Raw genomic sequence first — 24,894 nt, forward strand, 5'->3', positions numbered from 1 at the left:
TCCCTTATTTCAACAGAGATCATTACTTTGAGATAGGGTCTTGCTATGTAGCACTGGATGGCCTAGAAATTATATAAACCGAGCTGGCCTTTAATCTGCAGTGATCCCCTGCCTCTGCTTCTGCTGTACTGGGAATACAGGCATGGATCACCTTACCCAGCTAAGATTGTCACCTGGTACTTATAGTGTTTAATACTACTATAAAATTTAATGAATTTTTACTAGAATGGATAAAAAGACTAACAGAGATGTGAATGAAAATATTAAAATTCTCTTAACTGCAATTTGGCTGATTGAAACAATTGATTTATGACTCCATTTACATACAATTTAAATTTCAATTCTCTGCCACAAACAAATGCTTCAATGTTGATACCATAAAGGCGTTAATTTGAGTGACTGCAATTCCATAAATGAGATTCAAACTGATGGGAGTTGAAAAAGAGTCTGCCACAAATAAAGCCTAGTAAAAATATAGAAAACAAAATCCTTTCAAGAAAAGAATGTCAGAAATCACTAATGGGAATCAGCTAAACTAGGAAAGCCTGGGAAAAGAGGCCCTTAAAATGTTTCTGTGTAAGAGACATTATATACTACCAACCTGCCAAACAACAATACTTCAATATATCTTTTCCAACATGGCAAAAAAGACTGGCTCCAAAATGATTAGGAGAACCAAAATTAGTCATGACTATAGAGTCCATACATGGAATAAGTTGGCACCAAAAACAAGGACCATTCTGTATAAAAAGCCATACCAAGTTAGGTCCTGGGCCTCATCCAAATACATGCAGCTTATTTACAAGTGTTGTAACATCTGCCACTCCTTTACCTAAGTGTTCAGTAGACACCAATCATCCAAGTGACTCACCAATAAGTGCCCAATACTGCTAAGCAGTCTCTCCAGGTCCTATTGATATAGTAACACTTAAACCTAATCTTAATTTAAATGGAAACATTTCCCCAAAAGTTTCCTTTCCTATAATCTCTACTAAAGGAATTTCTAATATACACAAAACCAGAGCACATATCAAACTCCCATGTATGTAACACTTGCTTTCAACAACTTAGCATATACCTGCAATCCTAGCACTTGAAAAGTGGAAGCATCAGAAAGGATCAGAAGTTCAAGGTCATCCTTGGCTATCCAAAAATTTGAATTTGGCTTGATCTACAAGAAACCCAGCTTCATAAAACACAAAGAAATTATCAATCACCACTAATCTTGTCTCTTCTACACCATTTCATTTGTAAATATTCCAGTTAGATGGTACATTATACAAATTGTGCACAGGTATATCCATTTTGTAGCATTAAAAAGATATATATGGTTCCTCCTTATATTTTAATAAGACAAGCAAAAGTTAAAATATTCACTGGTTTTTTTTGTTAGCTGGTTAGTTTGTTGTTTTGGGACAAGGTCTCTATATAACCCAGGATGACTAGAGCTGGCTTAATATATTAGGCTGGCTTTGAATTTTCAATTATCCTGCCTCAGTCTCCTGAATGCTTGGATTAAGGTGTATAGCATCAAACCTGGTTTCACTATTCCTTTTTTTCAGGGTTGGTAAAGAGCTATTATTAAGTACCTCCCCTAATATACAATCTAATCATTAGCAGCAAGTGTTACAGATTAAACAGACATACAGGAACTTGGAAGATGGTTCAGTTGGTAAGACGTCTGCCATGCAAGCATAGGGACCTGAGTTCAGCTATCCAGTACCCACTTAAAAATCAGACCTGGCAGCACACATCCATAACCCCACCACTGGGAGGCAGAGACAGATAAATACAGGGAGCTTATTGAGCAGTCAAACTGGTCAACAAGTGAACTCTAGGTTCAGTAAGGAAACCCTGTACACCACACACATGCACACACGCACACGCACACACACACACACACACACACACACACACACACACACACACACACAGAGAGAGAGAGAGAGAGAGAGAGAGAGAGGTGTCTTTGTGAGATCCCGTCTTCATGCAAACTATCAAATCAGCCATGTCAGAAGATCAACCGTTCCACCTTAAGTGGGAGACATGCTTGGCTTCACATACCAAATTGTCATGCAAGATCCAATTTACTTCCACAAAATCAAAGCAGCAAGCCCTATTTTAAAGGGAAACCTTCTTCTTTAAACATAAATATTGAATACAAAATCATCTCAAAAGTGAAAAGAACCAGGTTGTACATTAATAAAAAAGGATCACACTCATCGGCTCTCAAGCCAGATTGTGTAATAACATAATGGCTCCATAAATTTATGCAACTACCATTGCACCAACAACAGGGAGAAGAGATAGTTTTAAATCATCTCAGATGCTGGAAACATTGCCTGCAGCCACCCAAGCAAGCTGGGAGGTTTATGTTTGCTCCCAAGGCTTCACACTGGATTATGGAAACTTCTAGAGCATGGTTTCACTCTGCAAGCAATCAGGAATCAGGATATATGCACATACACCCACATACACACACACATATACCTTTCTAGTAGATAACTCTTATAAAGTTCTTGTTCCGTGTCACCAACACAGTATTTCACAAAGAAATAGTTAAGCACACAACTGTTTATTTTCAAGTGTGCACCTGCTCTATTGTTCCATCCAGCTCCCTCACTCTACAGATGTCTGCAATCTCCAAAGCATCATGTTGATGCATTTTAAAACACTCTACCTTTCACAACTACGTGCCGCGTATACACTGCACAACTGTGAGAAGAAACAAAGAGCCCTATTAGGGTGACGAGTTACAGGGAGACAGATGCTAGACATAGTTAGGCAGAGGTGATCAATTAGTCAGACACAACCTCAAGGGAATAACAGGGAAGAGAGATGGCACTGCCTTCATCTGAGATGGGGAAAGTTGTGGACGGAGGAGGGTGTTTGGAGGGTTTGGATAAGCTGATAGGAATTAGAATCTCTAGGTGGAAATCACAGAGAGGCAAGCATAAAGTTCTGTTATTCTTGAAAGAAATGTGCTAAGACATATAAACTCGGGAGTAGTTCGAAAGAAGGTACACATACCTATAGTCTTAGGGGGCTGGGCCAGGTGTTTAATTAAGCCCAGAAGTTGCAAGGTCACACAGTGAGATCTCATCTCAAGAATTAATAAGCGGGGCAAAGGAAATGTCTTGTCACTTAAAGCACTTGCCACACAAGCAAGAGGATTGGAGTTCAGATCCCTAGAACCCTCATAAAAGTTGAGTGGGTGTAGCTAGCCACTTGCCTGCAACTCTAGCCTCAGAAAGCAGGGATCTGAAAAGCATGCTGGCTAGTGAGATTTGCCATATTTTTAAGCTCTGGATTTGACTGATAAGCCCTGACTCCATGACTATGGTGGAGAGGAAAGAGTTAGATTTCTGACATCAACATGAGATTTCTCCACACGCACATATCTGTATATACACATACACACAAAGAAAAATGTTTATGTTTGACACTGATGTCACCATTAATAACTCAATATATTATTGTCACCTAAAACGAATATTATTAATAGCAATAATAAGCCGCGCACATACACATCATGTCACCTTGATTGAGTCAATGATCATATTCTTTTCAAAATGGAGAAAAACTCCACCCATCATTCCTTGTCAAGACGGGTACTCACTTTTTGTAGCTCCTTCATGGAATCTGAATGTGGCCAGATTCAAACTGTGATCACAAGTTCCGACACTAACAACATAGTTTTCAGATCACAGGCAACATCACATATTGATCACGGAAAAAGCAATAGTGGTTCCATGACACTTCACCAAAGGAACAGTTTAAGTGAAGCATGTTCCAGTTTCTCCCTCTGTACCTTTCCTCTAAGGCACTAAATGTCCAAAATGTCCCCCACCCCATAGAAACTGTTCTAATGCTTGCTGGCACAACAGCTGCCGATGCTGACGTGACCTTTAAAATTTGACCTCACTGAAAAAAAAAAGAAAGCCACAATCCAATGATAGACCTAAATTAGAAATGTTGCCAGTAACCTATCCCAAACCTGTTGGCACAAGAGTCAAAGCAAAAAACTTAACATGAAATCAAATTAACAAACATTTCTTAAGCACAGCACGAGTGTAGCTTATTATAATTTGGAAAATTCCACTGTATTTATCAACTCCCAAGCAAGGCTATGATGCTCAGAAGTATACCACAGTAGACGTCAGCGGTAGCCACAGAGCTATGGCTCTGGGTGTGTTGCCATAGCAACCGTGTACTCAGCAGCAACATGCTGTCTGCTTCTCACCAGCCCAGAACCAGAAGCAGAAGAAAAAAGCTAGCTTCCTGATGGGAGCAACCCAGGGAGTCAGAACACAAGCTGTCTCCATCACTCCTGTGCACATACAGGAGACTTCCATTCAGCAGTCTGAAAGTGTTTCTACCTCTTAGGGAAAAAAATTCACACAATTGCTTTTCTCTGCCACATAAACACAATCAACACACTTGAGCACAGAGCATTTAGAGATATTTTAGGGTATCTGAGGGCTGTCAGGGTCATATATTTAGCTGAGCCTAGGTATGAGAAGGGGCTTCTCTGGAAAGGAGATGAAAAAGTGTTGAACCATTTGAAAAGTCATCCTGAGAAACATTCTTTAAAGGAGATATATATATATAATCCTGAAAGTCCTCTGAAGTTCTCTGTGTTAGACTTGATGCCCAGGGTAGTACCGTCAGGAGCTTGTAAAATCTTTGAGGTGTGAGAGCTGGTGTAAGGTCCATAGATCACTGGCCATGTGCCCTTAAAGGAGATTATAGGATCCCAGTCCTACCCCGTCTCTGCTCTCCAGCTCATGAGGTAAGCCATTTTGTCCTACCGTAGACTCAAGTTATTCTGTTATAGTTATGGAAAGCTGCCCAGCACATACGTGGTAAGAAGGAAGCAGCAGGAAAGCCATTCCTGCAGAGGAGGGGAACGCAAAGGAGGGATGGCAAACATCAAGCAAAACAGGCACTGATGTCATGAAGCCAAAGCCCACAACCTACATTTGGATGTTCCGCAGTAAAATGAAGTCAAACAGAAATTGTCCAACATACCTTTTCTACTGGCAGGAAGTCATTTTCTACTTCGATTGACCTTGGTCTTAGTTTAATTGGCTTGTCTTTGAAGATATCTCCAAAGCCCACTCCTTTGACTTTCTTGGGCTGGATGGCTACAGTTGCCACTGTCCCGTTGGCACCTTCGGACTTGGTACTGCTTGAATCACCCCCATCGCTCTCGGAGCCTGTGGTTTCTCTTAAGCCTGTCAACAGTGGGGATGAGGAGAGAAAGAGCTCAGAAATCAGCCAGAGGCCACAATAAAGAACTTCCCAGCCGGCCAGAAGCCATCTCTCGGGGTGGGACTGGGCTTCTACACTCGGGGCACTGAGTATGCTGACTCAGGCTGTCTCAGAGCTTTGCTTGGTCTTCCTATCCCCAGACTTTATTTTTTATAAAAGTTTATTAATTTATAAAAGTTTCTATTTCCGCCCCTCCTCCCAACACCCTCCCACTCCCCCTACTCCCCCTCCTCCTCTATTTTTAAGCATTGATTCAAAATAATTTTTCAGAAATTCTAATTTCATGCTGATCTCGCTGTACATGTGACATCTGACATGCTTCAGCCAAAGCCTGGTTCTGATCCAAAATTTTTACCTATGGTTTCTGTTAATACCCATCCTTGCCACCCATACCTGGCCTTCCCACTCAGTAAGTACCACATACTGTACCTCTAAATTTTCTGATTCATGTCAATTAGCAATTAGCAATGAAACTAACATTTCCTAAAGGGAAACTGTAAAGCTAAAAATGATTCAAGCAAATTAGCAATTAAACCACACAAAATTATGACTGCCAAAGCCTTAAATCTCTTTGGATGGCTTCACAAGGAACAAATGCATGCAGGCATGTTCCTCTAAGAAAGCATTAAACCGAACTCGACATTGAGACGTGTTTCTTAGCAAGATGATGGTGTTTGTTAAAGACAGAACAAAAACTGCCTTTCCAGAGGCCAGAATCCCAACCCTATGACTCTTCCTCTTTCCTCTAACCACCATCTTCCCAAAGCTGTATTCTTTTCCAAGGAAAACACTGGGGACACGACACTCTCCCTTTAACCTCTTGTGCCATATGTTGGGAGGAATATAATAGAGTTATCAGCAAGACACTCAAAAAAATTACCTCCCCAGACGCTTGTTCCCTAGGCTCTGCCCACATGCATGTTCCTAAAAAGAAGAGCCTATTTGAGTCTGTTAATTTCTGTGTATATATTCTTCCTTTAGTGGTCAGGATATCAATTATGCCAGCAAATAGAAGGGTTCAAGGAATATTTTTTTGGAATACTTAATTTTGTCACTAAACCATATCTCTAAGGTTCTAGATGTGTAGGGCAGCTTTTGACCATTTATTCTCTATCTCCTGACCACAACAATGCCCTTGAGGTGCAAGAATGCCATTAAATTTCTTTTGCTAGTGGCCAGCTGTACATTAGCTTCCTGTGGCTACCTAGTCCATCGAAATGATACACCAAATAATCGTTCACACAGAATATCATAAAATGTTGAAGTCATTTAAGTGAGGAAGTCTCAGAGCAAAGAGAAACTGTTAAATGCAAACATAAAATATAGAAAGGTCATTACAGATTACTAACAGCACTCGGAATCAAAGCCTTAGAAAACAATGGTTTCCTTTAATGCTGCCATTCATTTTCCATAAAGTAGTATTTCTAAGCCAAGGGTGGGGAGGGAGGAAGATAGCTGGCGCATATTTTAGTTACCTAAAGCACAGCATTTATGAACAAAAATCGAGGCCATAATAAGGAGGGGGCCAGCTGCACTTCACAGGACCCGATTGGTGTGTACAAACACGGAGAACCCCTGGATTAGCTATCTATTCGTATGTTTATCTATTCATTGTTTCCGGGACTACCCCTGCTGGAGATATAATTTTGGAGTCTAAATATTGTGTCATTCCCCTTTAACATGCTCTTATTTTGCTGTATGGATTCTTTCTATGTGATAAATGGCTTGCATATTCTTTTCATGTTTGGAAAGAACCATTGAGGGTGAAATAAAGAAACAGTGTAAAGAAACCACATCACCTTCCATCACCTAGTACCACCACCACCTCCTCCGCCGCCACCACCACTCCCACCACCTCCTCCACCCCCACCACCACAACCACCACAACCACCACGACCACCACCACCACCCACCACCACCACCTCCACCTCTTCCTCTACCTCCACCAGAAGGCAGCAGGACATATGGAACAGACAGTATCTGTTCTTCAGAAAGAGGAATTCAGGGGGTTCTTCTGTAGTTCGCCATTAGCTACAGCTGTAACCTGGTCTTCACTGCCACCCTAATTTCAGCAAGTTTCCGCTTGTAGGGATTTGCAGCCTTCAGGCTCATCTTAGTAACTTCATGTTAGTATTTGTAAGAAAATGTCTATTATACAGGGAATAGAGGCACAGTCATTCAGCCAGACAAGCATGGCTTGGGAAGGAAACACACGGCAGATTTTTCTTCCAGAAATTCTGGCAGCCTGATTCTATAATTTTTAAGAATGTAAATTATACAGCTAAATGTTTGCATTGATGTAATAACTCAAAAATCTAGTTCTTTTCCTTGGAAGGAAAGAAAGGTGACTTTATTTTCATGTGTTGGGCATTTCTTCTTTTGGTTACTTGTGACTATCATGGGTATCTTCTTATAAAATGTCCCCATATCATATTCCAAATGCTAGATGGCACTCTCAGGCAGCTCGACCTACCAAGTGGAATGGAGGCTAGGGCCATTTTATAAAGGGCACATTATTGCTCCATGAAGAGGTAGTGTAAAAAGGTATGAGGGTTTGGAAATGACTTTAGCACTTCGGCATTACGCACTGGTGTGACTTCCAGATACCTGGTCAGGGCAGGGCATGGAGATGAACAAGGTCAGCTCTCCCCGCTGAGCACAAGGAGCCCACTGCAGGCTAAGTCATATGCAGTGGAATTGTGCACTTGTTCGGAGTGAAACACAAAGAAATATACCTTCACTTCAAGTGTTTGAGGGCAGTTCTGGTGCTCCTGTCTGAACCTCTTTCATCACATGTATGTATATAGTTCATGGATATGAATATATGTACACCACAGTGAATATTCTTCCCTCCCGATGCAAACAGAGCAAAGCCCCCTCAAATTTGCTTCTGCTAGTCCCATGACTGTCCAATGAGGTACAATTCACCCTCGCTTCAGCACCCATCAGTTTCTGATCGTTTTTAATTTGACACATCCATTTGTAGTGCTTGTGACGTAACAGGAACTGTTCTACGGGCATCATGAAATCAATTCATACATCTCATTTCTTCAACTTCTGGCAGCCTTATTTTATAAAACAAATGGCTGCCCATGGTCCTGCCAAAAGAAGTCTGCCGTGTGGTGATTAGCTGGATGAGCAAAGCAAGACACTGTATCTGGCATGGACTTCCATGCCAAAATTTTCTTTCTTTGAACCACACAAAGGACGAATGACCCATTTGGAAGAAGCAGTAGCTAGGTGAGGTTGATGTCTCCGCCAGAAGCCATCTTCCACTGCCATGACAAAAGCTACTGCTCCCTTCTCTGCACGCATGGTTCATGCACATATGCCATACACATGAGAAAGGCAGAAAGCGAGCAAGACAGCACCAGGGTTGGTGGGGAGAATGCTCTTGTAGCCCACACCAAGGAAATGGCACTTATTGCAGGCAAATAAGCCCATGTCCTTGGTTTAGAAATTCACAGACACCTGGCATAAGCGCGGACAGCTCAGGAGAAGCACAGCTGCATCAAAAGCCACAGGTGCCCAGATCTTATCTTTATGATTGCCTCCTGCTTAAGGTCACTCACTGTAATAGCGTCTGTGGCCCTCCGTCTTTCCCGGCGCAGCACGGTACAGAATTGTCCCTTCAAAGGTAGTCTTTCCTGACAGTGAATGAGAGAAGAGAAGGGGGAGAGAAAAACAAGACACGGGGCAGAGGGGAGCAAATGATGGCAAAAGAAGGAAGAAGAAGAGTCTTTAACTGAACTTGCCTTCTGTGACTCCACTGCAAGAGTTTCATCCATGCAATTAATTAAAGACCATTAGGCAGAGTTTCAGAATGTTACAGAATGAGCCCAAAGTCCCCATGTGACCACAATGGCAAGAAAGAGCCAAATTCGGGGCTTGCCTCTAAAATGTCTGGCATGTATGTTATGCCCAGTTAAAACTCGGAAGTCATTTCATATTTTAACTTAAGAATAGGAAAACCTCAATTAATCAGAGAGAATCCAATTCACAGGATTATTCCAGTAGCTCAGTGGGCGAGCACACTCTTCTCTTTGGAGAGTATGACCTACACAAAACAGAGCTGGCCTTTCTGCCTCTGTCTTTTATACCCGGAGCCCCGCATGGTAAAAGCTGAAAGTCAAGCCCCAGTTTTCTAAACAAGGCGCATAATCATCCTTGGAAAATTTGTTGGGTAGGGGTGTGGCTCAGTAGTAGATTATTTGCTAAGCACACACAGGCAGTTGGTTGGATCCCAGCATCATAACATGAGGAAATAGAAGATTTGTCACTTCTCAGCACCTTCAAGAGAGACCAGGTATGAACAAACTACAGGGGACATTTTACCAGTGAGATTTGAAACCAATAGTGGCACCCATACCAACAATGAGCGGATGCTTTGGTTTAGCACCAAGGATATCAGAGAAACCCTATTTCTTGAGACATCTTAATTGAGGTTTTGCTGTGTCAATAATGAGTCTGTACTTAAGCACTGAGGACGTAGGACTCATCCAGCATCAAATATCATAACTTTTGATACACTATCATAACACTGAACACATAGCTAAAGCCCAAATATCACTGGCTCAGAAGAGCACAGAAGCATATATTGCTCCAGTTTAAGTATACACATAACCACCCACCTTCCCAACACACACACACACACACACACACACACACACACACACACCACACAGAGACTATCACAAAATGGTAAGATGATTTGAAGAATAATCCCAATTAATAAATGTATTATTAAAAGAAATGAGTTCTGTTACAGCTCAAACAGGGAGGCAGGCTTATACTCTCAGAGTAAGTTGAGAGGTGCGAAGCATAGGCAAAGCATAACAGGGAGTATAATTGAAAGGGCAGAGAGCAGCTTCTCTCGTGCCTTACAAACTCCGCCGTCAGAACAGGACCCCCCTGGCAGGGTCAGTTTCTAGGCCTTGCCACTCTCAATTGATGACACCAATTATAAATCTTCAGAATGCTCTAAATAGATTGTCATTCCCATGTGTTACAGAAATGGAAATATGCCCTGGTTTGGAAATCTGCCCTTTGGGTCCTATGTGCTGCAGCCGATTAGAGTCAGAAGCTAGGCATTCAAGTCACTACCTATGTGTGGGCCCAAGTATAAGGTAAGCAACCTCAGCTGCCCAGAAAGCTGAGGCAGGAGGGTCCTTGGAGATCAGCTTGGGCTACATATTGAGTTCCAGGCCTTGAGATGCAAAGTGACGTCATATCTCAAAAAAAAATCATCACTGTCTATAGAAGAACAGTCTAGGGAAGCAACAGAGTTTTGCAAACATGCTTCTTGAGGAGCTCCATGCCAAAAGCAGAGCAAGTTAGCAGCTAAGTTTTATTCGAACCAATTTTCCCCTACTTAACTTCCAGGAGGTCACCATTACTCCTAAAGCGCAGCTGCTGGTGTGGGAACAGGCCTTCTACAAATGAATAGCTGCAGTCTTCGCAGTGGCAGCAAGGAGGAGGAATAAGAGAAAAAAGTCAACATTCCAGTGATGCTCCTGAGTACAGCCGGGCTTGCATGTGCTCGGCAAGAGGAGCTGAAAATCCCAGTGGCCGACAGACCATCGTCCTGCTATGTAGACTGTCCGTCAAGCCACTCTGCAACGTCCCCCTGCCCACCGGCAGCAAGGCAATCAGAGAGGTAACCTGGGCTAGGCTAGGGTAAGGATGCATAGGTGCTCTTACTTGAGTGAGGAGTAAAAGAGACAGGCAATCAGAAAGCTTATGCATATGAGCAATGTTTATCTTGCTGGAGGGGGATATTTTACTATGACCATTAAATATAAGGGTTTTTTTTGTTGTTGTTGTTGCTTTTATAGGCAGGGTTACTCTGTGTAGCCTTGGTTGTCCTGAAACTCACTCTGTAGACCAGGCTGGCCTCAAACTCACAGAGATCCACCTGCCTCTGCCTTCCTAGTGCTGGGATTAAAGGCATGAGTCACTATATTGACTTAAATATCAGTTCTTGAAGGCAGCAAACACTATAGAAGGGAAGAATTTTAAAATTCAGACACAAAACTCTATGTGTATGTTAGCAGCTAGCTTTTCCCAAAACTCCATTTTATCTATCGGTTAACTGCTATTCATTGCCAATAGAACACAAACACAAATCCAACATCACTAAATACTAAAAATGAAAACAGTCTGGTGAAACTTCAGAATGCAGTTTTTCAAAATATGTTGGTATCATGGAAGTGGTTCGCTGCACTTTCTTAAAAGGACTCTTACGCTTGCCTTAGCTTGACATGTCAGCAAAGTATCACATTCTAAACATTTTAAATAGGAAATTGGAGAAATGGGAAATGGGAGCGTCAATTCAAATGGAAAATTGAAGTTGCATATAAAAATATAATTTCTATCCCTCAGATGACTATGGGAACAATTGACGATGTTCCTGTAGCTATAGGTTTTTTTTTTTTTTTTTTTTTTTTTTTTTAAGTCGTGGGCTCATGTATTTCAGGCTGGCCTTAAACAATCTACATAGCTAAGAACAACGTTGACTTTATGATGCTCCTGCACTCGCCTCCCCCAAACACTAGGATTACAATTTTGTGCCAACATGCCTAGCTTATTCAGGTACCAGGGATCAAATCCAGGGTTTTGTGCATGCTTGGCAAACATTCTAAAACTCAGTTACATCTCCAGCCCAAGGTTTTTTAAAAAGTAGTAATTACAGTTATACAACAATTATTTGAAATATAAGTAGTATCAAAACTGTTAAAATGGAAGGATCACGTATATTTTAAATTTGAGTCAAAATATATACTGAAATTGGATCATAACCACATGTAATTTTTTTGTCACTAAGTCCAAATAAATCCCAGAATCAGGAAAATGTGTGATTATAATATTTGCCGATTAGCTCCATTTCACAATATTTAGTCAATGGGAACAAATGCACAATTATAGGTAAAAAAGACAATTAATCTACATCTATGATTGGGGTAAGAATAAACGCAACTTTAGTTATGTTTGAAATTCACCAGCTACTGGGTGAGAAGCTGATCTGCTTGTGTAGTGGAGGTGATGCCAGAATATGTGCAGGACGCTTGCGTGTCATTTTGGTCTCCTAAGCCATAAGCCAGGCCACAGTTGAGACGGAATTACTCTGTGCATCAATGTTGTCATCTGACGCCAGGCCAAAGAAGCAGAAAATGACTGTCTACACCTCCTATCTTAGGACTCTGTTTGCACTGTTGAGGCAAAGGTTTCTATGTTCTGTTTTAGAACAACTGAATTTACTAAAAGCCTTTTGTGTGTGCTTATCTATGTGATGTGAGGAAGTCCATTTCAGTCGTTAAAAAAAAAAGTTTGTTGGGCTGCACTCTGTCAGCCCTGTCTGATTGCCTCTTACTGATAATCAGTGACAGCTGAGTTCAAAAGGAAACCCAGATCTCATGACCCTCCAAGTAGAGCATCTAGTACCACCTAAGAAAATGTGAAACACATATGCACACAATCTTAATCTATTCACATCCCTAGATCCCTAGATTGTACAGAAGGGGGACCTATAATGGAGAAATTGATAGATTCAGAGAAATTTAAAACATGTCAACCCATCACTGTGTATGTACCTTATTTGGAGCCAGATTCATGTCAACAAATTCCACACAAAAAAGATTATTAGAAGAAAGTGAACATGGAACACATGCTGAATTATTTAAGGAATCACTGCAATTTTGTATGCATGTGGTAATGGTATTTTAAGAAACCCTTTTATTGATAAATATTAAAATATTTATGGGTGGAATTATCTAATGTCTAGTGGTTTCTTTAAGATAAAATAGAGCAAGAATGTGCAGGGACATAATGTCAACAAATTAGCCATAGGCTGAGAACTAATCAACTGACCAATAGGTACAAAGGGATTTTTTATACTATTCATATTTTCCCTATGTTCAAAATCATTGATAATTAAGGATTTTTAAAAAAATATTTTTGAAAAAAATACATCTAAAGTGTTACAAGCTGCAAGTATGGTAAAAAATGTTTTCAAATTTAAATATGCAAAAAGTTCTATTACTACTGAACTATGGACCAACCCATATGACTGCTAAAACTGTCCTTGGCAGAACAAATTACCCTGAACAGGAGCTATGAACCAAATGACATATGTAAAAATGTATGAAAAGCAAGTTGTAGAAATTTTTACCTGTCATTCAAGATAAAATGCCTTCTTGGAGTAATAATAGGCTAATTAAGAATTTATTAAACACCAAACATGTGACAAGTAGTCAATGGCACTGTTTCTTTTATAAGGACAATGCCAATGTTTCCTTTATCAGAGTCATTTATTAATATACAAAACTCATAACTTCAGATACTATTTGCAAAGTATACAAATAAGAATGCACACATTCAAAGGAAGGAGTGCTTGTACATGAGGAAAGCAAAGATGCACAAGAAATATTGTACACAATGCTCTATCGATATTAGGCTACAGATTTTAGCTATAATGACAAAGAAAACCATTTTCCTAATACCTGGCAGCACTTAAAAGAATATTTATGTGATATCACATCTTTAAAAATTACAAATATGGTACAAAGATCAGGATTTAACTTAGCTGCATAGTCATGTAATTAAACAATCATTATAGAAAAATTGGTTGCTATTTACAAAGAGTATTAAGTGGGTTGATCAAACAAAGACTCTGATAAAGTACATTTTGGCTCATAAAACACAAAAAATCTAGATGTTATTTGTACACTAACTACATTTTGTATTATCAACTATAGGACAAAAGCAAATATGCATTTACTGTAATTAGAGGCAGTGTAATCACGGGGGGAAGGTGGTGAAGTATACATGGGTCCTCCCCATAAAGTTCATGTTTATTTTTTTACAAATTCCTATGGATCTTAATTACTTCAAAACAATAAAGTTTTTTTTTCAAAAAAGTAAACTATATCCAACGTCCTAACACTATTCTCTGGAGAATGGGGTAGAAAGAGAATAAGCAGACCATTCTAAAATCAAAGGTCTATTTAGATAAATCCCACCTATATAAATATTCTCTGTAGCAATGTGGTCTGGTTATATATACATTTTAGCACAATTTTATGATGAAGCAAATCATGAGTATAGACAAGTACTGAAAACACCACCACAGCACAGAGCAACGAAAACATTATTCTCACATCGATTCTTCTATGAATCCCTTTTTGATCACTACAACCCACATCACCATGATACTGGTGTTGTGGAATAGAAAATTTGTTGAACTATGTAAAAATGTGTTGCATTTCTTTAACTATGTAAAGATATATTGCTTTTATTTATGCTACATTTGTTTAACTATGTAAAGATGTGTTGCTGTTTTACCTTGCCTGCCTAAGGCACCTGATTGGTCTCATAAGGAACGGAATTGCCAATAGCTAGGCAACAGAGGGATAGGCAGGGCAGGGACCAGTCAACCAGACATGGAGGAAACAGGAAAGCAGGATGATGTAGATGAGGTAAATGAGCCTTGGGGCAGCACATAGATCAATAGAAATGGATTAATTTAGTTTTTTAAAAAAAAGGCTAGCTAGAAATAAGCTTAAGCTAATTAGTCTCCGTGTCATAGTTTGGGAGCTAGTTGATGGCCTAAAGAAAATGCCAACTAGAGACTGGCCTCTCTGCCTCTGTGCCCCATTCTTCCTCCAACGGCTGCTCCTAGGGAACTTTCCTGAACTTCTGGGGATATGTGTGCCTCCTTCCTGCAAGATGACTTGACTGAGGGCAAGGTCCCTATCTGCATCTTATTTGTCTCTGACTCTTCAAGGCATCAACAAATGCCTTAATAACTATAGGAGCTCAAAAAAGATTTGATTAATGAAGAATAGAAAAAGGAAATAAAGGAGAAGACAAAAAGGGATAGATAGATACAGACAGGCAGATATGGGACCTGTTTTGCTGAAATGTACACACAGGAAGGTTACAGCAAATATTGTTTTGTTTTTTGTCAGAACCATCCATCCTCGTTAGCTTCTCCAGGGACCTCGACTCCCCTCAGGAGTAGATAGCTGGACTGAACATGGCTACAGAAACCACTAGTCTTCCCTTGTTCTGAAACAGAAGGCTAGGAATTGAATTGATGCTGCAGGTAGGTAAAAGACAGCTGAATGACTGAGATCATTCCATTCCGTCAAAACTTCAAGTACCAAGAATTCCAGCACTACATGCTGTGAGAGGGGAGCCCACCACAGTCACCTTTCATTGGTAATGACCTGGGATGCATTTTGGGGTACGGTTTGTTTCAATAGTTCCAAAAACTATGGGGTACATTCCCTGACACTCTTCCCTTCTGAGAATAAATAGCTAAGATGGTAGGACGCTAAGACTTTCCAGTGAGGTTGTCCCCAAATCTCCATCTCTGTATCAGTAAAAGAATTACAAGGTACTTTTTAAATGCAGTCAAAATGCTACAGTGGCTACGGTAGCAAAGAGAAAACAAGTAGCAAAACACTAACTGGTCATGTCCCAAGTCCATCTTAATAATGAGTCCTATCACATGTCCCAAGTCCATCTTAATAATGAGTCCTATCATTTACTGAGGACCTCCCTATATGAGGTGGTTTATATATAATATTGCTGTTGGAACTTAGACTTAATTTCTTCATGGAAGTAAAATTATAATAACCTGATCGTGACCTTCCTCAAAAAGCACATTTAATCTACAATATTCCAGAGATACAGCATTGTTAATGTGGAACCTAGTTACCAGGCATGACACTATTCTAATGTACAAAAGAGGATTCCAGAGCAGCTAAAATTCTACTGTGGATTCAGGGAAGGGGGCAAAATAAACTCTCATTGTTCTACTCATTTCCCTGGCCACAGTAGTGGAAAACCACATGGCCCAGCTCATAGGTGAAAAGTTACCAAATACTGGAGGGTTCTTGAACTTTGGAAGTGGAAGTAAGGGGTCCTGCTGCAGACACCGAGTCAGTCAGCCAGTACAGTTGCTTCTATGTGTGGCAGGCTCTATGACCCAGAGCCACTGCTGACACATCAAGCAAAAAAGGTCACCTAAGTACTTTTCTGGAAATGGCTTCAACTTCCAAATCAAACCTTTGTCCAATTATACTGCTGGGTGAATAAAGGGATACCAAGGCAACAGAAGAATACTATCTAAATCGCAATTTTCCAAATGGAAAGAGACAATATTTAAGAATTGTTTTGGTAAGACTGGATTGTCCTCCTCTTTTCAGGTAGGAAAGACAGCAAGTAGCATCACACCACTATGACACAGGTCATTCTCCTACAACATTCATGCCCTTGACCTTGGCTCAACATGGTACAAGATAGACACAGACACCCACATGGAAAGTTGGGTTAGTGACTGGGAGAACAAAGCTTCCCGGTCCTGACCTTTTGCTCCATGAGCTGGAAAGGGTAGCAGAGAAGCTGGAAGGAAACCTTCAGGCCCTGGAGAAAAACACACCTGAAGTTTGTTCTCACCATTGCAAAAGGAACCACTTTCTCATTCAAAGTGAGGCCTGGTCTCTTGACTATCTTGTCATATATTCAATGGAACTGGCATGCATTTATCTTGAACACAGTACCTTGCCACTAATTTTGCTATATTTTCCCCAAGTTCATCAGAAGATACTAGGGAATACTGATCATCTCATCTCATTAAAAGATAATTACAAACTCAATGGGAAATGACACTCTAGAAATACAGGGAAAAACAGCAACATGTGCCACCCAGGAGCTAGTACTACCATGGGTGAGGATTGGCATTCACTTATCCAGAGATATATAGAACCTATAGCTATAGACCACATCTATACAGTGATAAGATTACTAAATCACAGTGGGCAGGGTACTCTGGGCAACAAAATACCCACAAGTTTTTGTCACAGGCCTTTGGCACATAACAATGGTACATAAGGGAGGCTAGAGCAGAGCCTAGTGGTCTCCTCTCCTGTTCAGTACAGTCGACTTCCTTACTTGACTTGGACAGCTGCTCATCCTGGGAAATGCCAAGCTCATCCGACTCCCCCGACAGCTCCTTGATGAAGTTGGAAGGAAACATTCCAGTCTTGCCATTGAGTACACCTTCCCACCATCCTTCCTCTACCTGCATGGAGGCAAAGAGAACAGAGGTACGAGGTCAAGTTAGAAATAGAAAGTAGGTCCCATGGCCCTTATTCAGACAGAAAAGGGAATTAGTCTGGAACCCAATATAAGTGGGCAAAATGTAACACTTCATTTTCGTCAACTTCTAACTGAAGTTTGCCATTTCCTTTGGTTATTAAAATAGGTAACATGCCAGTATTAGAAGGACCTGTGACTCATCATGAAATAAATCATGAATATTTTCCTATCACATCACAGATGCTGTGAGTACCTCAAAATATTATTTGTGCTACTTTAAAATGGTATAAATCATACCTGCTAGGTGGCATTTGTGATTCAATGTATTACAAAGGTATCACATAGATTTCTATATTAAAATTTGCTTTTATTTAACATGTACTTCACTATAGTTTGCTTTGTAATTTTATGTGTTTTGTTTTATGAAAACCACTAATAAAAAACACCTGTAAATATAACCAGGCATGGTGGCACACATCTGTAATTCCATCATTCAGATGATACAGCAAGCAAGATAAATAGCACCTGTGAGGCCAACCTGGGTTACACAGCTATATCAAATGGCTGGAAATGTGGCTCCTTAGGCAAATACCTGTGTAGTATCCACAAGGCCTAATTTCTACTTTCAGTACGACAGACAAACAACAGAAAGGAGGGAGAAGAAGAGGAGTGAGTGGAGGAGGAAGATGAAGAAGAGAAGAGAGGGAAGGTGGAAGGTTTTTCAAGATAACCAAAACTAGACAGTTGAGAGGAAAAAAAAAATTCTATTTTCAATTAAATTTTAAAAATGTAATTACAAGAAACAGCTCTGAGCTAAGGGCTTGGAAGGTAGAAAGATTTTCTATGGGTTCCTTCTGGGATGTGGGGAGAACCGGATTATTAGAGGGCAGTAATGTTTCAGCCTCACTATAGGTGCTGGACCGGAAAAGCAGTGGGAACACACAAGTCAGCTTCAGTTTTGAGGTGTGAACTGGTCTTGATCAACAAGCTAAGGGCAAGTGAAAGAAAGATTGTCAGGAAAATTTGAGATGTCTGAATATTTGGTTTAGCTTCTTGGAGGAAAACTAAGGTCATTTTGAGACCAAGCAAGTACTAGGTTACCAATAAGAAGTGGGAAGATAGAAAAGGAGTTAGAGATTTTAGGATTTTTTTCTATAGGTATAGATTACCAATGCAAGCCAAACACAATTTAAGAACTTAAATAATTCAAACAAATAATAAAGAAAATTAAAACTCAAAGCCCAGTTCAAACTCTATCCTGAAACTTAGCTGCATGAACTCATTCCTTTTTTCTCCTGTCAAAATAAACCCTCTTCTCCACGTGCCTAACATAGCTGGTTAACACATCTCAAGTGGCATCTTTAATTAAGCATGACCTTTGGCTCTGTTAGAGGTATGTGCCTTATGGTCCTAAGCTAGAATCTGGGGGTACAGGTTTACATATGATAAGTACCTATTTTTGTTGAAGAAGGTGACAATCTACCAAAATAGGAAGGTGTGACTAAAGACTAAGGCTAGCAATACAGGATAAATAGATGAGAAAAAGACCGTGACTCAGGGCAAATCAAACTTGTTACATGCAGATGGGCTCACCTAGATCTGGGATGATAGAAGACAAATTTGAGAAAAGATAAATCAAAATTAAGGTAGGCCTTTAAGAAATTAGAAACAGTCGCTACAATTAGGGGAGATATGTTCAGGGCATTCCCGAAGGGAGAAAGGAGCTAAGGAAGGGGGGATGGAGACAACCGAAGCAGTACATTTAGGACACTGGCTAGAAAAGCACAGGATTGCGATTTGTGGAGTAGGAGGCACATTTGCATGGCCACAGAATCTTAAGGGAAGAATGCACACAACAGCATCCATGTATGGCTACCCTGATGATTATTCAGTATCAGTTCACTGCATTTAACACAATTTCCACCGACTGGCATTTCCATGTTTCTATGCCAACTCGGTTGATGTGCATTATTCCTTCAAGAGGGTTTTGATAGGATTAAGACAGTTGGAAGGATTCGCTGTGAGTTTGCTTATCAATAGTCACAGGATTTGTAGCATGGGGTCCTTGTGCTAGCTCTAAATAAAGAACCATAAAATAGCCCCTTTCCTCTCAAGAATCACAGGGCAAGAAAAAGCCCAGGGCAGGACTCACGACTGAGTGATATGTGGCACAATCCCAGGCTGCAAAGGGAGCTGGACCAACTCCATCTACACAGTTTGATGATGTCTGAAATATTCCCATTCTTACTAAGCAGCTCTAGTGTGAGACCCCAGGAAAACATTCCTGACGTGTAGGATCAGCAGCTGCCTACTGGGAAAACAAAGGTATCTTCGCCCTGCCACACCCCAGATGCAAGTATCCCTGTCATTGCACAGTCAGAGAGGCCTGTGGGGAGACAGCAGAGGTATATCATTAGCCGCACAGCAAGTAGGGGGTTGACAATAAAACCATTGCTCATCACCTGGGGGATACTCTTCCAATTGCAGATTCCATGGGCACAAGGGGTGTTTCTTTGTGACCTGAGCCCTTCCTGCAGGAAAGCCTGGTACCAGAACCACTGAGAGCTGTGTAATACAATTTCTTCCTATAGTCTGTTGCTTTGGTCTCAAGATTAAGCCTGGAGATAGGAGAAAAACGATCCATATTTCCAAACTAGCTCTCTTCAGAGATTTGGTTCAATTTCCTACAAAAAGACAAGGGCATTGAAACCCAGTCCAGAACAGTGGTTTCCCCCTAGCAAACACAGGACCAATGGATTCGTGCTAGGGAATTCATGAAAAGAAATTCTATCAAGTCCTGTTACTGCTCTTTTGAATTAGGTCCTGCAATATCAACCCTGTGTGGCCATTCCAATGATGTCAGCGTTTACTAAACAACTATCCTGTACTGCCTTATGATGCTGGGATATATTCATTGGTGAATAAAACAGATAAAGATCTCATCATGGAGCTTGAGAGCTAGAGCCACACCTGAAGTGCTTGCCATGGAAACAGAGGACTCACAGAAAATCCACACTTAGCAGTGCACACCTGCAGCCCAAGAACTGGGGAGGCAGGGATAAGAGGATCTTTGGGTTTTGCTGAACAGCCTCTCTAGCTGAACTGGTGAGCTCTGGGTTCAGTGAGAATCTCAAAAAATAAGGTAGAAAAGTGATTAAGGAATATACCTCTGGCTTTCACACGCAAACCCAGACACACACACATGCTCGCTCTCTCGCTCTCTCTCTCTCTCTCTCTCCCTCCCTCCCTCTCTCTCTCTGTCTCTCTCTCTGTCTCTCTCTCTCTGTCTCTCTCTCTCTGTCTGTCTGTCTGTCTCTCTCTCTCTCTCTCTCTCTCTCTCTCTCTCTCTCTCACACACACACACACACACACACACACCCTGGAGAAATTTCTGGAACAAAAGAGGAGAACCTGCACAGCTTGCACACCTTCTGCTTAGAAATCAAGATATCCCGTATTGATGCTTCTGTATTTGAACACCGAAAAAGAACCGTGTACCCTAGCAATAAAGTATAGACTAAATCTGGTACCAAAGGTTCACAGCTTCTGCCCACAATAAAAAAGTAAGGGATTATATATATGCCCACCTTCTCCCCATGTCCACTCAATCCCAACTCATCATCAGTCTTCTGTAAGCTTCTGGAATTAGGCTGAAAACAAACCCTAGGTGTGCGTCTCTGTGACCAAAGTGGTTTACTTAAGACCCCATGATTGCCCCTAAAGCAAACCCTACTAACGGCTCATAGCTGGGACCAAGGCAGTTTCCAAGTAGTGCTGTTGGGAAAAGGCTGCGTACAGTTTCCATTCCAGCACAACTTCCATGTCTTTACAACAAATAGCTTTTATATAGGTCCCAGGCTTAAGGAAGTAATTTCTCTATTGTATCCCTATTGGAAGCTGAGGAAACAGCAGAGTCAATTTCAGCTCCCACCCAGCCAGCCAGCTGTGCAGCCAGCACCTACATTTGTTAAGCAGGGAAGAGGCCTGGGAATGGAAAGGTGAAACGCTTTCCGCTGGATACTTCTCTGAGCAAGTCCAATGTGAGTGTTTCGTCAAAAGCATCACCCCAGCTCCCTAACACCCCTTTATATAAAAAGTCTGGAATATTTAGTCAGGGGCCTCATCTCAGCCCCTGGCAGCTGTCTTTGGAATACTGGGCAGGAACTTCATTGCAAGCCCCTTCCTCTGGGAGTTGCCTTAGTCCAAACTCCACCTCCAAGAAAGCCTACCAAATGGTGACCCCTCCCCAGGGAAGGCCAAGAAAGCCTTCCAAATGGTAACCCCTCCTCAGGGAAGGTCAAGATCACTCCCACAGTGTTGGGAGCCACCTGGAGGCACAGGTGGTCCTGCAGTTTGGAGGTAGCCACGTGGGGCTGAGCACCCCTGCCTGCACCCTTGCCTGCACATGCTCAGACCAGCAGAATGGCATTAACCAATCAGGACAGCGTTCAAGCCGCTCCACCGTTTAAAAGCAGCTGCCTCGGGGCCCAACGCTCTCTCTCTAAGCTTTCTCTCGTCCCTGCTCTATCGTCCCTTCCCCCAATTTTCCTCAAGGGAATGCTCCAAATAAAGATGTGACCAGAGAAGGAATTCTCGTTTTTGGTGGGGTTCATTCCTGCTGGACAGGATGGCGCCCCGCAACTGGTGCTCGAAACCCCGGGACGCTGAGGGACCCTGACAACTACGCCGGGGGACCCTGAGAAAGCCCGGGAGAAAAAGCCGAAATCAGACACCAGGACACAGAGAGCCTTGAATTTCAGAACTCTGAACACGTGGAGCGGTGAGTGACGTCTGTGAATCCCCCAAAAAGGGGAGGGAAAAGAATTTCAAAGGATAGGCCTAAATAGAAAAGAAAATACAAAAAAAAATCAAAGTTAAGGTATCTGAAAGAAGGTACAGAAAGCAACGGGGAAGAAAAATCCCTTAAGTTCAGTGCAGGAGGAATGTAAACAGCAGCAAAAAAGGCGAGGTAACTAAGGCGGGACTTTGAGGACGATGGGGTACGGGAGACCGCGGCTTCCGCTCCCTCTCCGTCCACCTGCGTACTCGCTGTTAGAGACTGGAGGCAACAGTCTCGTAGGGAGGCGAGTTTGATCACTGCCTTCCCTGTTCTTAAAGAGCCACAGAGCTTTTGGAGGTGATTTTCGCCTAATTTTGATAAGAGAGCTCAGTCTCTGGCTCTCACGTACAAAAAACTTTAATTTTTGACTGAGAAAGACAAGCTGCTTGAGAGTGCTGGCGGCAGCCGGCCCGCCTTTGAGCGGTAATGCCTGATTAGAAACACGGAAGTGGGCCAGGCACGGTGGTGCACACCTGTAATCCCAGCTACTCAGGAGGGAGACGCAAAATTGCACTCTCCAGTGCTAGCTCGTTCGGGAGGCGTGGCCATGCTAACCAGTTGCTGGCGGGAAATTTGCTGGAGTCCGCAGAGGCCTGCGAATAGCCAGGTCGCGGGCGGGCTAAAGTCCGTGTGACATCAGAGGCCTTCTGGCGGGGCTATGGTTTTTGGAGGACTTTTTCAGCACCTGAGCGGACTCGCCTGACTGAGGCGGAAGCTGCGTGGTAAGCAGCGGCGCCATAGAAGGCAGAGAGGAGCTGAATCGGCTCTGCGGAAAAACTGTGTTTCCATAGCAACATGGGCGAGCGGGGAGGTGAGTTCCCAGAGAACGGGGCTCTGCGCGCGGGCGGACCGGGCAGGAGAAGCCCCTCCACGGGTGGGCGGATGCCCCCCCTCGCCGGAGCTTGAAAAAGACTCACAGCCGGTGGTGCGAGTTCATTGCCTGAGGTGAAACGGCGAGCTCGCGCACGGCCCGGGGCGGAGCCATGCCTTTGGGCCATGCGGAGCGCGCCATTATGGGCTTCAGAGGCGGAGCTGTGGCAGCCGCCGCTGTCCGCTGCTGCCGCCGCCCTCAGCCAAGGTCGCCAAGAATTTAGTCAGATAAAAACATTTGTCGCCAAAAATTCAGTCAGATAAAAACATTTATCCCCCAAACATCGCCCCTTTGTCAGCAGGAAGTAGCCAGATGATCGACGTCCATTCTCCCTCAAAGAACTGGTCCTAATTATCATAATAAAGGCGCGTCAACCTGGTTACCATTACCTTTTGCCTGAGGCAACGGGTGGAATAAGATAATGCTACCTAGAGGTTTTTCCATCTGAATAGGGGAGCTGGAGAAATGGCTCAGAGGTTAAGAGCACTGACTGCTCTTCCAAAGGTCATGAGTTCAATTCCCAGTGACAACTGCTTTGGTTTTTAAACAATAGAGGGGGACTACACTACCAGTGACAGCTTCCCCCAGAGAAAGGATTTCTCTTGCATTCTTTACACTTAATTTTTAATTCAAAATTTTGCTGGTACAGGCAAACAAGATTTGCTTTTTGAAACAGAGACCTGCAGATCTCTAAGTTCAAAACCAGCCTACTTCCAGTACTGATTGTGCTGAATTTTTACACTGAGAGTTTTTAGTACTCTTAAATGTTAATTTGGGAGGAGAGTTTTGTTTATGTTTTTCTAGGAATGCTGACATACATCTGGATGCCAGCGAGACCGACCAGAGAGATAAAGAAGATGACCCAATGGATGCTGAATGTCCTGCTGTGGAAGATTCGTACGGAGACAGCAGAGATGACCTTCTGGGCGGTGCCAAGAGCAGCTGTTTCACACCATCGACTTGAGCAACACCCTGTGCAACCTCTTATCTCTTACTCTACTTTGCCTTTTCCTTCCTTAGGAATGGGTGGGAGCAGAGATATCCTTGGCATGCTGCGTCTAGGTGGGGACCAGATTGGAAAATAGTTTTGCCTTATTGCTCTTAAAGACAATAATTAGGGGGAGATGTTGGGAGCCACCTGGAGGCACAGGTGGTCCTGCAGTTTGGAGGTAGCCACGTGGGGCTGAGCACCCCTGCCTGCACCCTTGCCTGCACATGCTCAGACCAGCAGAATGGCATTAACCAATCAGGACAGCGTTCAAGCCGCTCCACCGTTTAAAAGCAGCTGCCTCGGGGCCCAACGCTCTCTCTCTAAGCTTTCTCTCGTCCCTGCTCTATCGTCCCTTCCCCCAATTTTCCTCAAGGGAATGCTCCAAATAAAGATGTGACCAGAGAAGGAATTCTCGTTTTTGGTGGGGTTCATTCCTGCTGGACAGGATGGCGCCCCGCACCACAGGCTATTTAAACTGACCCCCCACACTGAATGAACATCTCTTCAGCCCTCCTGTAGCTTTTACATCGGTGTCTTTTCATTGCATTCCCGGCATCTGCTTCATCTCCTCCATACTCATCCCAGACAAATGTGCATGGGCGGCCTCTTCTACACCCCCAGGTAGGTTTCCTGCTTTCACTCCCTTGCTCATTTGTCAAGACCATCATCCGTCACTCCTTTTAGAATCTCAGCTTCTTGTAGTGCTCTCCACAACTACTGAGCCTGTTTCAATGTGCACACTCTGCTCAATAACTCTCCGAGTCTCTATAAATACAGCCTCTCGGATGGTGAAAACATTCAAATGTTCAAGAAGGT

The 24,894-nt window shown here is 42.4% G+C and overlaps 1 protein-coding gene and 1 pseudogene across 13 annotated transcripts in view; one reads left to right on the forward strand and one right to left on the reverse strand.

Annotated features, from left to right (window-relative positions):
• The window catches only part of Sh3kbp1 (SH3 domain containing kinase binding protein 1), a 337,525-nt gene that overhangs the window by 137,180 nt on the left and 175,451 nt on the right, over positions 1–24,894 (reverse strand). For 5 of the 13 annotated variants that reach the window (XM_085684711.2, XM_085684710.2, XM_085684705.2 and 2 more), the window contains 4 exons: positions 17,230–17,359; positions 16,645–16,701; positions 8,847–8,921; positions 5,032–5,237 (listed from right to left, as the gene is read on the reverse strand). In XM_085684711.2, coding sequence (XP_085540837.1) covers positions 5,032–5,237; positions 8,847–8,921; positions 16,645–16,701; positions 17,230–17,359 — 468 coding nt within the window. The remainder of the gene's footprint in view (positions 1–5,031; positions 5,238–8,846; positions 8,922–16,644; positions 16,702–17,229; positions 17,360–24,894) is intronic. The other 8 variants (XM_085684713.2, XM_085684707.2, XM_085684712.2 and 5 more) reach the window with 2 other exon arrangements.
• LOC148117456 (Nuclear RNase P) lies at positions 22,979–23,168 on the forward strand (annotated as a pseudogene).

This window comes from Myodes glareolus, chromosome X, assembly GCF_982192425.1.
Source record: "Myodes glareolus chromosome X, mMyoGla1.1, whole genome shotgun sequence".
Classification (NCBI taxonomy): Eukaryota; Metazoa; Chordata; class Mammalia; order Rodentia; family Cricetidae; genus Myodes; species Myodes glareolus.